Raw genomic sequence first — 18,643 nt, forward strand, 5'->3', positions numbered from 1 at the left:
ACAAGCCTAACCACCTCTCTACGGGGTTAACACTCTTACGGTTGTAAATAAATAAATAAAAATCCAAGCCATGCTATATATGCTGTTAAATGCATTTCACATCCTTGACAGCATCTCTGTAGATTCAGTGCATTTAAATCTTACTGCTTCTTTGATATCACCACTTGAATGTGAAAAGTGACTTAAAGGAATATGAGATTATTTAGAAGGCCAATTATTTTGAATGTTTTATACCCTTTATGTAGACATTCTTTAAAGGAGGAAAACTAGAAAAAAACGGTTCTGCACTCATTTCTGTGGACTTAGTTGGGTACTTGGCTCTTTGTATAGCTGGGATTTGTATAGCTGGTGATATGGATCTAAATTCTCCTGCAGGGAGGATACATCATCTCTATCCTCTCCGTTTTCTCTAGTCTGCTCTCTCACAGGCTGCTCGATTAGTCGACAGTTGTATTTGTCAGTATAAAACATTGCCAATCTAACCTAAATGTTTGTATCCTATGAGAATCATTTGGTGATCTTGGTCTCTGGAGGCAATACATTTCAGCTTTGGCATTAAAGAGAAAAACGGCATTTAACTTCACTCAGTGGAGAGGTAAATGTGGTATTAACTGGTTCTGTTCGAAATAGACTTGCCTTTGCAGGTGAAGAATGTACAACTGTCTCCTAACAGAGAGAGGTAGTTAACCACATTAGTCTGAAGTCAGTCAGAAGCCAGGGTAGATATTGCTCCTTTACAGTCTAACTAAATAAGAGACGGAGTGAGCAAGAGAAAGTGCAAGCTTTCATGAACCTAAGTTCACATCACAAATGTTAAAGCCTCTAAGTAGGGAAAGGATCCTGCTTAGACAGGTGCAGCTGAGGGATGCAGTTAGACAGGACCAATTACAAACTGTTGTAAATACTGACCTACAGGCTTATACAGGGAGTCCTCAACTTGCAACATTTAGAGATCGACACCCTGTTGCAACTTTATGATGTGAGTTTCGACTTTACAACGCTTGATCTGATGTGATGCCACGACAGCGAACAAGTTCGCTGTGTCGCCCATCTCCCTGGAGAGCATCTATCCAAACTTCCTTGCCCGCTTTCTTTAAAAAACTAGACAAGACTCCACGAAAACCTGCAGCCAAGATTCCTCAGAAGACTCCAGCCAAGAACCCTTCAAAAAGTCCAACTAAAAGCCTTTCAAAAAGTCCAGCAAAGTCATCTCAAACAAGTCCTTCCAAATCAACATGATCGCTATTTACAATATAAATATAATATGTTCAATATAATATAATCAATATGATTGCTATTTACAATATAAATGCTATGTTGGTCATCTATAATTGATCGAGTACAAAATTCTGGGGTATTTTTAGTGAAAATAGGGTATCGGGCCTTGATTCAGGAACCAATCCCCCATTTATAACATTGTTTCTCATAAGAAAACTGGTTCCGAGTTACAACATTTTGACTTAAGATATGGTTTTCAGGAACCAATTGTGTTGTAAGTCTGAGGACGGCCTGTACTGCGTCTATACCATATAGTATCTGAGCACAGTTCTGGGTACGAAGAGTGAAAAAAAGAATAGTTCCCTCTTTTCCTCCTGCTCTTTCCTGAAAGGCAACTGGATTCAGCACACTTTGGAGTCTTCATTCTTTTGACTCTCTCAACACTGAAGTGTTACTGAAAATTTTGTTCCTGCTGACTAGTGGCAAGGATCAAGTTATCCATACAACTTCAAGGACTCACCAATCTCACTTGCCAGACAAATGCTCTTTGTCCTTGAAAACAGCTTCAAGCCTGTATGGCAAGCAACTCTATTTGGATATTGTTACACCTGTGGCAGAATTAGTCTTTAAATGGCCGCTGTACTTCATCCCTACAAACACAGCAGCTCTGCAAAGGAAGATTCCCAATCCTGTCCTCCATACCAGTCAAGAGCAGGTCATTACACCAATCATTTCCAAAATCAAAAGCACCAGCTATGTCAGTGTAGGACACCTACCTGAGTTGCTGAAGAATAGGCTGCACTCAAGAGGTCCATATCAAACCTCTCCAGAGGGCCAGACGGTACAGCATGCCTCGCTTCTTCTCACTCCTTTAAATCACCTTTCACTGTTGTGCTCAGACACTAACCTGCATATATATAAATCTCAGATACAATCTCTCTATACTTTAAACTCAAAACCTTGCTAGATGGAAAGGGTGGAACTGCCAGAAGTTACATCTACATTAGAGGTGCAATGCTTTAAACTAGGCCATTGGTCTAAAATGGACTGCAGAGGCAGTCCCAAGATCTGCCCAGAGCTTATGCAGTTGTCCTGGTTCTCGACGTTCCTTATTTGGAGTAACCCAAAATATGCACTTAGATGTAGCATCTTAATAAAAAGAGATGCAGCTTCCTGAACAAGTGGTAGAGATGCCAGAGTTTTCTACAGGGTCTGAAGGACTGTGAAGCCCAACTCACATGTTCTGAAATCAGACAATCTGGGTCTCTGAATTCAGAGAAAAGAGAAAGGAAGGTTGTACAGAAGTGTTTGGGCCCTGACTAGTCAGTAGATTCATATGTTGAGTACATCTGTTGTTTTTAAGCACAGTGCTGATGTCTGGCTCATATATATTGTGCGTCTCTCTCTGTGCTAAGATACCATGAGTGAAACAGGTTTTGGTTCTCCTGCCATTAACAGCAGGACATTTAACCACAACCAGTTTTGTAAGTTGTCACGTCTACCTACAAACTGGCAGCTCAAAGAACGAAAGGAATCAAAATGACAGGAGAAGACAATGGTATCTTGTGGGGCTCCACATTAACACAGCAAATGAAAAATAATGAAGGCTTCTAAGTTAGAGATTGAGTTCTAAGAACAACTGCATTTTGCTATAGGAAATTCCTTCAAAATACACACATTCCTTACATTTCTCCCTTCTATGCATCTCTATCCGTACTCTTGCCCTGTTATTTTGCCTAAACTGGAAACGCAAAGTAGATGTTCAGAGAAGTATTCACCATCCACATCCACCTCTGTTGCCTGGGTGAGCATTTCATACTAATGCATAAATTACTCAAGGACAAAGCCAAAAAGTGAGCCAAAAGCAAACGCAGTACATCTTAAATTCTTCTTTTCTTTACTTACTCTGAGAAGTTGTAGATCCAAATCCTGCACCAGAGGAACCAAACGGGTTCTTATTGGCTGCATCCTGGCTTGGTTTTCCTCCCAAGCCACTGAAGAGCTCTCCACTTCTCCCACCACTGCCAGACCCAAACAAGGCTCCACTGGAAGAGGATGGCTGCTAAGAAAAAGAAAGGACGTGAGACAAGAAAGCAGCACAGGTCAACAAACACATATACTTGTGGTTGCTTTTTGGCTGGCCTAGTCCCATTGGTAATAGGCATGTAAGGGGAAGAGGATCTCACAGACTCCCCACCTCATGCCAATCCTAAATAAGTGAATGGCTCTTTCAGACTCGTAGTGGTATCGTATGTATACAACCTGATCATCTGGTCTGCCATCCACTGTACTCCCTCCAAACGCTGCTGAGGCTGTACATTTTTGCACTTAGCCAACGATTTTATTTAGATCTCATGCACCCTTCCCTGGAGCTAATGAGTAAGGAGTCCTCATTACTAAGTGTTGTGCCTATTTATACTTTGGATTGTGGTGTCGTCTGCTTCAAATGGCCCAGTCTGGCACAAGAAGAATCCAGGCGCGCATTAGGATGCCTTTTATTCAGATGCTAGGCAAAGTTCATCCTGCTTAAGCAAGTATCACCAACACGATAACTGAAAACTGTCCAGGGCTGCATGCAAAACAGGATCTGGTCTGCTAGAATCAGGCAGAGCACTCTAAACTAGTGTGTTTCTGACCACAGTCTTCTACCACATATGCCGAGACACACATGATCTTTACCTGGCCAAAGACGGTGCCTCCAGGGCTGGCTGCCTGTCCAAACACAGAACCTGTGTTGCTGGAACCAAAACCTGCGGAGAGGAAAAAGAGAAACAATGCTCCAATATAATCCCACCCGGCACTTTTCTGTGGTATCAGAGAATAAAAAGGATAAATCATAAGCAATGTAGCAGCTCCCACACACACACAAAGAGCACTTCATGATGCTTTGGGTTTGACTTAGTAACACTGCTGAAGTTATCACCCACTAGCACTGGGGCCACCAGGTTTAAAGAGGCTCAGATTCATCCCAATGTATGGTTAGTATAAAACCTGAAATTATATTTGCCCTTCTTTAAAAGCCTCTTCACACCACATTTTAAACTGAAATTTTAAACTAAAATACCCTTTAGCATCTGAAGCTGTTGCTAACAATCCAAATGAACTTGCATTCTGCCAACATCACTGTAATGCTACAAGCTACGAACAAGTATTGTAGCATTTTGATTTCCCTCGTGTACAGAGGATCTGAGCTGTTACCTAAGGATTCCCATTAAAGATAATGAAATGTTTTGATTAAAAAGAACTTCTGATTCCATCTCCCAATTCACTTAAACACTCATTTTGTAATAAAATTTGCAGCTTCCGCAATTAGGAACACCTTCCTTTTTGCAGACTCACTTCCCCCTGGCTTAAATATTCTTTGGTACTGTAGTTAACACAAAGTAATGCTTTCCTGCAATCCTGTCTTTTATAATTAAATGAGCCTAATTGGGTGTTTTTTCTAGAAAATAGATTTTAACTGTGATTCCTTTGGCTTGAACACCTTCCACTGAAGGTTCTGCAGATGGATACAGAAAAAAGTTTTTGCAACATGGATAACAAAAGGAGAAGATGGGTGAACAAGGATTCCAGCCTCTGTAAATAATGGTGTACCAGTACAGACAGGCAAGAACCCAACAGACATATTACCTCTTTATTTAATTACAAAACCTGTTTTTAAGCAAAATCCTACTTAACTAGAAGATGAATTCCTAATTCACCCACTGCTTCACCGCGGCTAGAGGCATCTGAGTTGTACTCATTTACAAGGATCTGAGGCCTACCTTGAGAAGCCCAGATCCTGTGCGTCTCACGGTCCAATAGCACAAGTACTTTGGATTCACTGTAGCCTCAAATATTAGACAGAATTAAGAGGCAATTTTGAAGGACTTTAGATCATTGGAATAAAGCAGTAAGATAAGACCAGAACACACCACAAGGTATTAAATCAGCTGGAGAACCCCCTTTAGCGAATGGCACAGTGCGTGGGGCAAGGTTGCTACATCCTCTGCTGACAGACCGACAGACGTATCCAAAATTAATCCTACTTTTCTCTAAGAAACATTGCTCACCTACCATCAGCTTGACAGCCATGCTCTAAACTCTATCATCTCACTACTACCATCTTTTCTTACCTGACGCTTGACAGAAGCTGAATCCAGCCGATGACGTAGCGGTGGTGGCAGTGGCAGTGTTACCGAAGACTGATCCACCCTGTCCAAACCCAGTACTTTGCCCAAAAACAGGTGCGCTGCTTTGTCCAAACAGCCCGCTACTGGGACCAAAGGAGAAGGAACTGGCACTGTTGGTACTAGAGGGGGCTCCAAAAACATTTCCACTGATTGACACTGCAGTGGATGAAGCCGGCTGGCCAAAGGCAGGCATTGTTCCAAACCCAGTCTGACTGAAAGTGAAACCACTTGAAGAACTGCTTGCTGGCTGCCCAAAGGTCGGTGCCTGTCCAAATGCTGGCTGCCCAAAACCACCAGCTGCTGCAGAGCCAAATGTGGACGTACTGAAACCTGAGCTAGCCGCCTGGGTAGTGGCTGCAGTGGTGGAGAGTGTGCCGCCTGCGGGCTGACCGAACAGAGATGATGCTGTGGTTGTTGCTGACAGCTGCCCAAAAGCAGGAGTGGAAGGGGTGGTTGCCGTTTCGCTAGCAGGTTGACTAAATGCAGAACCAGACGAACTGGAGTTGGGAGGCTGAGAGAAAACTGAGGAACCTGAAGAGGCAGCCACAAATGCAGAGGTACCTACAGCTGGACTCGGGAGAGATGTACCAACGTCAGAGGCAGAAGTCAAAGAACCTGTTGTCTCTGCAGGAGCAACATTTGCTGTAGACGTGGTGACCGAGGCATTTTGATCCAATGGGGCAGAGCTAGAGACCAGAGGAACCACTGATGTCACCACCTTGGGGTCACTAACAGAGGCAACTGTAGAAGCTGCTTCTGTGGAAGGCGTCACCAAAACAGTGCTTAAACCTGTAATGTTCGTGTCTCCTGCAGCAGCTAAAGATATGGCAGTTTCTTTAACAGAATCAGGCAGCTGAGCCTGTGGTTGGGGTGGCTGTGATTGAGAACCTAAAGGTGCAGGCCCAGGTGGCAGCACTTCACTTTCAGGTGGCTTTTCAGACACGGGTGGTAACTTGTTTTCCCCTGTACTTTTACCAGAAGCAGCAGAAGGGACAGCAGCTGGTGTTGAACTCAAAAGAGCTCCAAACAACAGGGATGTCGAAGCCGAGAGGGTTGCTTGTGCAGGGGCGGACGTGCTCGTACTGGTGGGTTGTTGAATACCAAATGAAAAACTGGGCTTACTGCTATTCGAAGCTCCTCCAAGACTAAGCACCCCAGATGCGCCTGCATTGGTTAACTGGACATTGCCGAATATGTTGCCTGTGGTGTTCGTGCTGACTGATGTGGATGCTGGACTAGTGGTTGGGACAGATGTGGAAGCAGCAGCCTCAACAGATTTCCCTAGCTGAAGAGAGCTGCCAAAGGTAAATCCCGAAGGCACTGTGGAGGCCTTAGGAGGCTGTGCACCAACAACACTGGTAGATGGAGCTTTAGAGCTGACTTTGGCATTATCATCTGCCTGACCAACCCTTAGACCTGAAAAGCTCCCAAGAGTTTCTCCAGCTGGATTACTCTGAAACAAGTGATCTCCAGGCTTTGATGGAGGGGTTTCCATTTTGCCAGAGGTCATGGGGGGAACTGAAGTAGCCGTTGAGGCAGGTTTGCTGTTGGCCTGTGCAGCATCTACAGAAGTGGAGGCTCCTGAAACACCAGCTGGTTTGATGGACCCAAACGTAAAGGAGCTCTCGGGGACGGTTCCAAATTTAGACCGCCCAGCAGTGGAAAATGAATCAGGCTGGCTCAACTCTTTAGCAGGCGCTGTCACTGATTCAGAGACATAAAAAGAATTAGAAAAAATGAGTTACAGGATGCAGGGCTCATTTATCATCTTCACAGTGCTGGCATGCCAAGCACGCCACAGACAGGAACGAAGGCACTGCTCTGACCCCAAAGACCTTAAAATCTCCTGACAAAATAATTAACTATCCACTCCACTTTAACTTCTGCTTTCCAGAGACCACAACAGCTATACATGAAGCCTATATCTTTATAGAGATGGCAACAATGATTTGATGGGCTTGTATTTTTGTAGCCTCTACTTAAGATACTATGCCTTGAACACAGTGAAAGTGCCACCTTTATTAATACCCATTTTCTAATGGATATAACTTGAAAGCCATCTCTATTACAGCCCCAGTAGCTGCTACTACCACTTTTGACACTTAAGTATTTCAGATTTGCAAAAAGCCCTGCTATGTACTGGAGATCTGTTCATTTAAGCAATGGCTCTTAGCTGTGGTTAAGGCATAAGGTAGCTGCAGAATTTTCTACAGAAGTAAATCTCCCTATATAAACCCAAGGTATTTCTAGCATTAACCATTGTTTTACTTAGTTTATTGTAATCTTTGAAATACTGGGAAAAAAGCACTTGAATGTAATTGTCACAGTATTACTATATTTATTACTATAGAACTACCAAGGAAAGGGTAATTTAGGAAGTCTGCAGTAAGAGTGCATTAATTACATTCGATTATTTTTAATCACATTTCTGTGCCTGGAATGCAAGTACATAGTTGAGAACATATGGGGCAATATGCTTCAACTTGTTTTGGGTTTTTTGGATGGACGGAGCACTAGAGATTTGGGGCTGGGGCAAGCCATTGAGTTTTGGGGCGATGGAAGGTACAACACCCCTCTCTCACTTTTATTTCCTGACTACGATTGAAGAAGTCTTCTGTATTTCTTCATTTTGAACTTCCAGATCTACCATCAACAGCTACCAGAGGCAAGGGTGCTTTTGCTGACTTGCGGAGCAATGTAAGGAATTGAGAGCTACCCAAAAACAATTCAGAGCATTACAAATTGCCTGCTGAGCCTGCTGTGCCTCCTGTTCCCCTTTATTACTTATTTTCCTAAATTTGTATGATCTTGATCTGAAACTTGAAGAGTAAGAGGAACCTGTTCTTGCCCCTGTAACAAATGGGGAATGAAACACACGCAAATGGCAGGGACTCTTTGCTCCAGGGAGTTACAAAGCCACAAAACAATGAGTGAAGTAGGGAAAGCAGCCTTTCGAACAACAGCTTTTAAGAAGTGCACAGCTAGAATCTATTCCTACCCCTCTCCATCATTTTATTTTGTGGTCACACTACTTTAAGCTGATGGCACTCGGCAGCTGGCCACCTTAACCTATGCTATTTTAAAGTCTGCAGATTAGTGGTAGTGGAGGAATCATTTCAGATACTGTCCTTTTCATATGCTAATACTTCACTTGATGTTCTTGGCACCAAATATTTCACTTTTTCTTAACTGAATGACAGGTGGCCTGGATTCTGAAGCATTACATAGTATAATCCAGCAATTCTATGGAAATACAATATTCTTGCAGCTACTGCAGTTTTAATAATAGAAGAGAAGCAACATAAAAACAGAAGAACTATAGGCATGAAAAGGAGTAAGGTGTTCACATACTGGAGAAGCAGAAAATACGTTGTGATTTGCACACTTCAAAGAACTCACCCTGAGAGGCAGCTAAGATGGGTGGTGCTGATGCTGCTGCAGTTGATGCACCAAAATTAAACCCAGCCCTAGGGACAAAGAGGAGATAAAAAAGGAAGAAAAAGCACTTTAGTTCATAATGTCAAAACTTCCTTCCACATGATTAATACAGACAATGGCTCTGAGACAGGGTTGTGTAAAAATCAAAGCTCTGTGTCTATGCACATATACCTATCTCAGCTAAATCTGGAAGTACCTCTGTGCAGTAACTGAGACATGCAGGGACAATGGCTTCAATTTGTTACCCTGCCTATTGTAAAGGTGCACAGAGACTGTTCAAAACCCTTCTGACCACGCTCCACCTGTGCACATCTCCTCTCCAGTTTCTACTCCTCTCTTCCATTCAGCCACAGAGGGAGAGCTCTGTACTTCAAGCCCCACTTGGCCCAGTGGTGGCAGCAACAGTTACACCTTTAAAAGTGAGGGCATTTCATTTAAAAATCAAGGAAAAGGTAGGCATATATGAATCACAAGAATTATATATTCTCTCCAATGTTCCAGGAGTTCATGATCCATGACGTTTTTATAAATTAACAGTCTATTTTTCACAGCCCATTTCCACAGTAATATTATTTTATGACATCAATTCTTGGAGTACAGTTTAATCTCATTTTATTTAGATGCTGAATGAAGCTGTCATAATGGAGACTCCTGAAATTCTGGCCTTTCACCTCAAGTTGCTGAAACCAACTGGAGAGCAGTTTTGGGTTTCATTACGGTTTCCTGCTTCATAAACAAATTTGTTTGTAGTGTAGCTACCTAAAACAAGGAATTTTTTTTTAAAGGGGAAGTTTTAAAGAGGTTTTTTTATCTCATCCCTTGAAACACTCCAGAGAAGAGGTTACAACATGACTATGTGCTCTTATCTCATTATAACCCATGCCTCTCTCTGTGTTAGTGCTTATGTAACAGACATCACCAGATGGCACTGGGACTCTTTAGTCACCTCCATGAGTGGATTACTTTTCAAGTCACAATATGGTACTCATGCTGTTGTGCACAGGTTTTTTTAAAATTTCAGAGTTTAGGCTGGATTGCCAGCCCATATTTCCAATCCTAGCTAGGAATATTGGTGCTTCTGTGCATCAGACTACCACTGTGCAGAGCTCTCATCACAAACATGCTATATATCCAGGGTTAGACAAATTAACCCAACTCTTGCTGGAGAATTAAATCTACAAGGCTACAAAAACCTAGCTAAGGGCTAGCCCAGCTCCCTTTGCCCTCAACTCTGACCTCTACTTTTTAGCTCTTAGCTGTAAGGAAATGAGGGGCTCCTTCTCTTATGCTCTTGCCTTAGTAGCTAGGAAAGGCTCCATGGTCACCTCTCTGATCTGGCTGGGTAGAGGGCTATGGAGAAGGCCATCTTCACTCTGTTCCCCTATCATCTTCCCAGAAAAGCCCAAGCAGGTACCTCCTATCATGCAAGATGAAATGTATGCATTGTCCTGCACCTCTCCAAGGAGGAGCACACAGGTAGACGGTGGAAAGCAGCCCGTTCCACATTTATTAGGCAGAGTGAATCTAGACTCTGTGAGCACCAGCAGGGCAATTTAAACATTTAACTGCATTAATACATCTAGTCTTGATTTAAACCATTGGACTGTGACCTAAAGGACTTCCTAAAAATATAGCACATGCTTTCCAGTCTCTACAGTTCCTGTACCCTCAACCCACGGCCTCAGAGAGGTGCACCCACAATCTTCACCTGCTTTCCCTGGAGAATTTTAGAATGGAAAATGTTCAAAGCAACACTAAGTTGTGCCAGATTCCTGCTACCCTTCAGGACTAGCTTATGCAGCCTCTACAAATCACATAAGCCTTGACTGGAGCCATTAGGGTCAGTTAAACACATACCAACTGAAAATATTTTAGTTAACTAACAGCAACAGCTGTTTTTCAATGCTCCCCAGTTCACTGAAAATGTGTGTTGCAATAGTTCGATAATACTGAAAAAAAGAAAAGGTATTGTGTCTCAAGAAAGTTCATACAAACCCCAGAGATGGGAATGAGAATGTCTTGTTAAACTGCGCAGCCGTGGCTGGAGTGGATGTCACTGCAGAAGTGGTCACAGTCGCAGCTGGTTTTACAGTCCCTGCCCCTGTTGCAGGGAAAAAAACAGCAGCAGATGCAAAAGCAGTTCCTTATCATTTCCCTTATAGATGCCCCAGCACAGCCTTTCTGTGCCACGGGCTGAGCTTAGTGGAGTTCTTACATATTTTATTTGATTGATCAGGCGCAGTGTCAAAAAGAAGAGAAGTTCAAATATCCCTGCTCCCCACTCCCCCACAGCACGCACAATGGCTTATTTCCCAAACTGCAAACAGAGCAGAAAAGAAAAATGCTTTCTCAAGTCACTTCCTCAGGAAGCACATTTCTGTTTTTGTTTTTCACTTGTGTGTGGCTTGATAGCTGTGTGCAGTGCGGAAGTGTTGCTGTTACGAGTTTAAGGCTGAAGATGACTTGAATTATCCCCCCCAAATTAAGGCAATGATGCATGTTTGATTAAAAAGCACAGCTAAATGGCACATTTTCTTATAAGGTAATAAACATAAGATGGTAAGCCATCTACCACGAGATCCATGACAGTGCTCCCTCCTGAAACCATCACCATAACAACCAACATTCAAATTCAAACCCTGACATTTTCAGCCAACTAAAATTTAAGAGATGGCTTTTCCTTTCATTGTTATGTCAGATAGGATTCTTGCCTACGTGCATTGAAACTGTTCTCTAAGAGGCAACACACGTCTATGGATTAAAGGGAATATTTCATGAGTATTAACGGAGTGATGGATTTCAGACGCTCGCGTGAAAAGTTTCCAAGACCCCCACACAGTTCAAAAGCTGTTATCTAACCCGCATATGACGAGGATAACTCCAACCTTTTTCTCTTTCTCTTGTTTCACTGCACAAAGTAAAACAACTCTGCTTTCCTTAAACATAATCATGGTTCTGCCCTGTTCACATTTTTCTGCAGAGAAAATGAGCCACAATTCATAAATTAGGCTGGAAGTGACACTGACGAGCCTTGACTGATACTGTAAGGTTATTTACGTTGGGCCATGGCAGTAAGGGATGAGCATTAGGTGCTCTCCCTCTGGCAAAGAGGCTAATTAACACTGATTTTTTAGAGACCGTTTACTCTTGCCATTTGATTACCCTAGATTCAACTCCCTTTCCTTCATCCGACCAATCTTAACTGCTCTTTTAATAGGGTAGGCCGTCATTTTGAATCCTTTCTACACCAAAGCAGGGGAGAGGTTAGTCACTACTAAGAAGTCACCTGGAAACAACGCAGGGTGGATAGCAATATTTTAGTCTGGCACAACACGAGACATAACTCTCACTTCCCACAGAAAGCTCCACTGCAGCCTCATTTCAGCAACTAGACACTGCACTTTCACCCAGTTATTTACCATGGAAAATATCAGAAATCAATACGGGTTCAGGAGGGGAATGGGACAAGTTACATATTGGATCTTTTCAATAGTAATTTCTTCCTTCTACAGCATCTGCCCCTTTCTATAAATACCACGTTTCAACATTCTTCCACCAGTCTGTTAATACAGATTTCTAGATACCAGTTTGCTGTGCACTGAAAAACAAGAGTGATTAACAGTATCCAGAGCATCTCTAAACCAATACACAAAAGCCAAAAGAGCCTGGAGGGAAAACATTTGATAATCCCTTTGATCACAGCTGAGAGCAGACCTCAGAAGTCACAGAAAAACAATGGTGCAGACAACTGGATCAGCGATTAATTCATGTTGAAGTGTATTCAACACCTTTTAAAGCCATTTGCAAAGAGACAGCCACCTCTCCCTTTGTAACAATATACACTGGGTTCTAGGAGTCAGAAGATTACATGCATGTGATTTGCCAGGTTCCTCTTTCAGCCTAGATACCCTATGGGAAAGAGAAACCTCTATGGGAGATAAATGTCAACCTGTCCATTACCAACAACCTCGTCACTCTTTTAAACACATAACGATGACACCAATTCATATATGGCCACTTATCTTTATTCTGAAAGAGATAACGTCTACTGTACATCAATGGTTTACTGGCAGTTGCAAACTCCATATGGCTGTAGGAGCTAGAGTGACTGCTGAAATGTTTTGCATCACTAATCAGCTGTCAAAATGGTCTGAAACAGTACTGCTTTAAGGAGGCCTGTGGTCACACTGAAAATTGGTTGCCATTTCATCAACTGCCTGATATGAGGTACTCAGGTTGATACCTGTGCACACCTACAATGCAAACTAGGATATAGGGTGGAGGTAACTGAGCTAGCTAAATACTAGTTGCAGTTCGGTCCTGGTGTCATGGACCTCAGCAGTAGACAGGCTGGGGCCAAAACCCAAGCTTGCTTGCTTAAAGCTAGGAAGGGGTGTTTCCAGGCTACACTGCTCTGCAACACGGGCACACCCCAAGTTAGAAACTAACACCAGATAATGTTACTATTAATCCTTCACAACGAACTCTAGTTCATAGATTTCATAGACATTAGGGCTGGAAGGGACCTCATCGAGTCCAGCCCCCTGCCCAAAGGGCAGGAAGTCAGCTGGGGTCATAGGATCCCAGCAAGATAAGCATCCAATTTACTCTTGAAGGTGTTCAATGTAGGCGCTTGAACCACCTCCGCTGGCAGAGTGTTCCAGACCTTGGGGGCTCAGACAGTAAAGAAATTCTTCCTTATGTCCAGCCTGAAATGGTCTTGCAGGAGTTTGTGACCGTTCGACCTCGTCATCCCATGGGGCGCTCTGGTGAACAGATGTTCCCCCACATCCTGGTGGTCACCCCTGATAAACTTGTAGGTGGCATCACATCTATAGGCCTTTTTCCAATGAAAGTCCAGTAACTCAGTATGTCAAAATAAATAAATACATTTAAAAAAAGAGGTTCCCATTGAAGTTGATTTAAGAACACACCCATCTTCACTTTAGATGCTTCCAACAGTTACAGCTCTGAGAAATGCAGAAGTCAGACATTAAGCATGTGCACAATCCAGTTCTAGACTGAAAGAGGAACTGCCACAAGGCAGAATTTTAGATGTGTCCATGACACAAAGCACATAAAAGCATATGGTTAGCTTTGTGTGACAATCTTATTTAGTTTCTGTACCGTGGCTTTTCAAAGTCTCGCTAGGTTGGAACAGTAAGGAGCCAATTGACAGAAGAGGAATCAGCATCATTTCTTCCATCTGTGGACAATGCACTACTAAGGCTGGCAGAACACCCGACCCTCAATTTTATTTCAACAGAAAAAAACACTGACCTGAAATTTTGCTGCTAGGTGTCTGACCCGCTGTGACAGGGGTGGCGCATGGTATGGAGGCAGACACAGGTGGAGACTGTGCTTTAAGTGAAGCTGTTAGAGGCCCCTAAAAACGCAGAACACAAACACCAGGCAAACATATTGTTATCCCTGTGCAGAATGGAAAAGTTTTCAAGTTAATTTATTGCATTTTGGGGTAGAGTACATATTAATGAAGAAAGTGGAACAAAGCACCTGTCAACATGCCTATTCACCTTCTCTTAACAAGCAGCAGCTTCTTTCCAATTCCAGCCATGAACCCATAAATAACTACAAACTTGGATATTCAACTCACCCAATGAACCCCTCACACAGCCCAATACAAGCCTCTTCCTTCCATTCTAATTCTCTTGAACAAAGACTAACAACTAAGTGGTTTTGGGATGTGGGCCACTACCTTTGTGTAGCAGCTAATCCCCCATTAGGAAAGGTTTAACTCTCCATCCTTGATTTTCCTTAAGTTAACATGATCTTTGCTTATAGCCCTGAATCTGCAGTAAGGCCATGGCCTGTGAGACATTTCAAAAAGCAAAATGAAACCAAAGACATTAAGACACAACAAAGATATGCCTGGCATCACTCAGCCAAGGTCAGCGATTAAGATATGGTTTGCAATGTGTGCAGGGCAGAGGGTATGGAAAGGGAATATATGGCAAACTATTCAACAGCAGCTGAAACAAAAAGCAGGATGGTATTTGCCAGGCCATAGCATTTAACAAGGAAAAAAGTACGTATTGGAGATACCTGCTTGGCTTGATTTGTAGCAACCGTGGCCAAAACCTGGTGAACTGCTTGGGCTGCAGAGTGAGGTACAGACGATCTGAAAAAATAAGGAGCAAGGAACAGATTTAATGATTGGCTAATACAAAATAGATCTCTTCCCAGAAAACCAACTTTGAGAAGTCCAGTATAATACTGATTGCCAAGTTTGCAAAACTATAAATCCAGCAAAGCCAAAATGAACAAATCTGATCATGGTATAAACCTCTTACATGAATCAGCTTCATTTAATAAAGGAGGGCTGCAAAGGTGTTTAAAACCCCATGGCTTAAATGATAAAGTCTCCTTCACACTCATTTATGTTCCTGAAGAGAAAGGAATGAAGTTAACCTTCTTTTTTTAAACAGGGAACTGATGAATCACCAGGTAAGGGGATTACATTTTTATGCTTCGTGTATAAGCAGCTTTACGTACTCCAGAGTCTAGAAATGGATGCACACATTTCTGTCCCAAGTGCTAGACAAGGAGACAAAGAAAACAAAACAGAAGTCCTTTGTGCTTTAGGTCTTCAAAATGCTGTACAAATATTAGTGAAGCAGCACTGTGGTGTGGCTAACATCATGTGTAATATGCTCATGCTACTCCAAGAACCTGTCCATGCCTGAGGGCCATCTGGGGTAAGAGGAATGGGGTAAGCAGACATACCTGTGCAGCTTTTTGAGATGCTCTGGACACTAGATCCATATTTTTGTATACTGTCACACTGCACTGCTACAACAAGGCCTCATATCCCGAATACTAGCCTGTCTCCTCCAATCCTCAGGGCGCTTACCAGTCTTAAGATTCAGCTCTCGTCTGCTTGCCTGTCAGATAGGAAGCTCTTTTATCCCAAACCATGCTGGTGTCATACATTTCTAATACTGGCTTGATTGCAACATAAATGAGTGTGTGCAGGGCCTCTCGGGCCCACTGCCCACACATCCATGGATGCAATATGAAGCAGAGAACTGCTGCAGCTTCATGTTAAGGTGTTCGGCATCCCCAGGCTGCACCAGAACTAGACAAGGAAGGAATTGGAATCATCCTGCAGAGGACTCACTGTGCCCAGGGTCTCATGTGATTCACCTTCAGCTCCTGACACCACCAAGTCTGTGCTAAGTATTACTTGGGTTTCAGATTCTATTGATGAAGGGAAGGCTATATTTGGTGAAACTCATGCTACAGGTGACACATGGATTGAGCACAGAGTTCTCCTCGTTGGAAACGGTGCATCAAGAACAGAATCCATTAGCCTTTCGTTAACACAATGTGCAAGATCCCAAGCAGAAACTGAACGCTTCTTCCTGACAGCAATGATTTTAAAGCTCTTGGGCAATCAATTTACCTGACAAAAGCACTCCAGTAATGTCCACCTGACTGACACGTACAGCACCAGCTCTGGATGATATATTCATCAGGTCCATTTAATTTCTATCACAAACTCAGCTGTTATGTAAGCTTGCACGGAGACAAAGGACGGTGCCTGAAATCCCCTTCCCCCTCCTCTTAGTCATGACAGTATGAACTGCTGGCGCTTGTCTAAGATCTGCAGACACTTGTGAAAATTAAGGCTGAAGACAACCTTGGAGCTAGGCAACTATTTCACAACAAATACACGTAGGTTAATAACCTAGTGCACGGTCAGATGACTTCTGTTGTAGACTCTTAGATTCTGTTGCCAGTTCTAAGCCACAAATCCTCGCAAGAACTCTTCACCGCATCATAAGTAGGCCAATAAAGAGCAGCAGCTGGAGAATTAAGTGCATCAGGTCTCTAACACAAGTCAGAAAGATGAGCCAGCCCCAGGAACTGATTCCACTATTTGCTTGAAGTGCAGGAGACCTAACTGCTACCTTGCGAAATAGGAATCTCTTCTCCTCTTGGGATGTTCTGCATGCAGCATGGAGAACCAGCCTCACAAGAAAAAATAAATAAGTAAAGTTCAGGGACTGTCAGGGTCTGCTGATTGCTGAGGTGAGATGGGGGAACTAAAGACTTGCCTAGGGACACAAAGCTGGCTCACAGGAGTTGCAAGACAAATGCACTCCCATTACAAAGGAAATCAGACAAATACATTATAACCAGATAACTGTGCTATAGCTGTTTCAAACACTGCAGAAATACCCGATTTCTAAATATGTTGTGGTCACCAAGCTAGAATTTAATCAGCTAGATCCCACCTAGACCTCATGAATTTTGTTACTACGTGGGTAAGTTCACTGAAAGTTCCCCTTTCCAAATAAGCTTTTCTATGGAAGAAGAGCTTGAGGAAATGCTCCTAGTCTTCTCCCCTGCACTTACTTCCCCAAACCAAATTGTAGCAGCCCCATTTTCAGTGGGTTTGATGCTCTACAATAAAAGCAGTGACTCTATAGAAGGGCCAACTGTCATATGACAGCCTGATATGCTTTTGAAGTCTGCTGTCCACTGCAGTCTACTCAGAGATACCTAGGGCTTGGCTGACCTCAGTTCTACACCATCAGGCATGTATTTTGCCAGCTGAATTATTGCTTGTCCTGACAAGTAATAGCTCCTGTGGCATTTCCAACACTGGAGTGCCTGGGATTACTGTATACTAGGAGCATATGGCAGTTATGCTACAAGAAAGCCAGGCGCAGGGTTAGAGCAGTAGCTTACATTCAACTCAGAGGGTGTTTAACTGGAGAAGCATCAAAGGGAAGAACAGGAGAGACTTGTTTGCCATGATCCTGGCAAACAATTGCATGGCTCAAAACATACAGCTGCTGGGACCTTCCTACATAAAACCTGTTAGGAAAAAAAGGACTAATACACATGTGCCCAAGTTCTAGGAACTGATCTGAGGGTTATTTCTTAGATACCAGTGACAAAGAAGAGCTCTCAGCTTCCTGGGACTTTTCCAATGTCATGTCTGCAGAATCCAAGGTTGAATCTTTTTTTTTTTTTAAACTTAGTCAGCACCGTAGCCTTGCTAACTTATTGTTACCAACACAACACAAAGTTCAGCAAAGATTTTTGAGGCCTATGCAGGAAGCATTACAGAAAACATTTCCCTGTAATCAGGGAATGAAACTGGTGAATGAAACATTTCCCTGATGAATGAAACTTTTCCAACTTAGTGTGGACGCAGATAACTCTCAGAGCAGAAGCAAGATCTCACCGGTGAAGCACAGTTATTTCTGTTATTTGGATGATTTTAACCTATTCAAATGCTGCAACTGCAAGCACAGAACTTTTATGTCAACCTTCTTTGGTTCACACCAATTTAATAAATATACATATATGCTTACAGAAGAGGAACTGCTGATTGCTACCCACTCCAGTTTATAAACTCCTCTCTTCTCTCACTGCTACCCTGAAGGCTATTTCTGATTCTCTCCTCCTGCTTCCATATGAACACAGAGTATTGAATGTATTATGCCAGGGGTAGAAAACTCCCAGTATGGGTACCAGAGTATGGCACTTGAAGGCATTTTCTTGGCACACGTGCCTCTGGGTAGATGGCAGAGAAGGGGCTGGGCTACACAGCAACAGCAAGGATTGGGCCCCTTGTGGCTCTCCCGTCATCCACCCTTGGCACACCAGCACCTTACAGGTTAAAGCTGTGGGTGTTTTTGGCACTCCACCCAAAATATTGCTGACCCCTGTATTATGCTTACCCTGCTACTACAAGTGAATATGTTAACAAAGGCACTGACAATTTTAAAACAAGCTTTTTGGAGGCTTTCAATTAAAACATTTAAGCCAACAGAAACAAA

The 18,643-nt window shown here is 42.9% G+C and overlaps 1 protein-coding gene across 3 annotated transcripts in view; it reads right to left on the reverse strand.

Annotated features, from left to right (window-relative positions):
• The window catches only part of NUP214 (nucleoporin 214), a 58,499-nt gene that overhangs the window by 11,751 nt on the left and 28,105 nt on the right, over positions 1–18,643 (reverse strand). For 2 of the 3 annotated variants that reach the window (XM_090021596.1, XM_090021594.1), the window contains exons 25-31: positions 14,892–14,967; positions 14,109–14,214; positions 10,824–10,929; positions 8,790–8,857; positions 5,334–7,094; positions 3,898–3,968; positions 3,124–3,280 (exon numbers count right to left, since the gene is read on the reverse strand). In XM_090021596.1, the coding sequence (XP_089877722.1) occupies positions 3,124–3,280; positions 3,898–3,968; positions 5,334–7,094; positions 8,790–8,857; positions 10,824–10,929; positions 14,109–14,214; positions 14,892–14,967 (2,345 nt within the window). The remainder of the gene's footprint in view (positions 1–3,123; positions 3,281–3,897; positions 3,969–5,333; positions 7,095–8,789; positions 8,858–10,823; positions 10,930–14,108; positions 14,215–14,891; positions 14,968–18,643) is intronic. The other variant, XM_090021595.1, reaches the window with a different exon arrangement.

Source organism: Crocodylus siamensis, chromosome 11 (assembly GCF_052110815.1).
Source record: "Crocodylus siamensis isolate JL-2025a chromosome 11, ASM5211081v1, whole genome shotgun sequence".
Lineage (NCBI taxonomy): Eukaryota > Metazoa > Chordata > Crocodylia > Crocodylidae > Crocodylus > Crocodylus siamensis.